General features: G+C 39.8%; 1 protein-coding gene across 1 annotated transcript; it reads right to left on the reverse strand.

Moving 5' to 3' along the window:
* Positions 1–6: 6 nt before the first annotated feature.
* On the reverse strand, positions 7–448 carry LOC102600487 (proteinase inhibitor type-2 CEVI57; the record flags this gene model as incomplete). Its single annotated transcript, XM_006368093.1, has 1 exon — positions 7–448. A coding segment is annotated over one exon (369 nt), but the record flags the coding sequence as incomplete, so codon positions are not given.
* Between the last annotated feature and the right edge of the window lie 4 nt (positions 449–452).

Raw genomic sequence — 452 nt, forward strand, 5'->3', positions numbered from 1 at the left:
CCATTCATGCTTTTATTTCATACATTAATAAACTACAACATATATATCAATTATCATTGAATAGAAATAACCAACTTCCTTATGATGTACTGGTTTGAGGCTCACCAGTACAAAGTAAAGATCCATCATGTTCATAGAGTTTGCAACCCTCTCCTGCGGTACAACAATTAACACAAACTTCATTAAGTTTGGCCAATCCAGAAGATGGGCAAGTCATATAAGCAACCCTAGGGTCACATTCTTGAGTACAACCCTTGGGTTCAATACTCTCTCCTTCACACACAAACTCCCCCTCTTGACCAAAATAGTAGCAACCCTTGTACCCTGTGCAACACGTGGTACATCCCGTGGGATAAATTATCGTCTTTCCTTCTGAACGGGGACACTTTGAATAGGCAATTTGTGGATCACAATATAAGGGGCAAGTGTTAGGATTTTTGGGATCAGACGTT

The sequence above is a fragment of the Solanum tuberosum genome, unplaced genomic scaffold (genome assembly GCF_000226075.1).
Source record: "Solanum tuberosum cultivar DM 1-3 516 R44 unplaced genomic scaffold, SolTub_3.0 contig04864, whole genome shotgun sequence".
Lineage (NCBI taxonomy): Eukaryota > Viridiplantae > Streptophyta > Magnoliopsida > Solanales > Solanaceae > Solanum > Solanum tuberosum.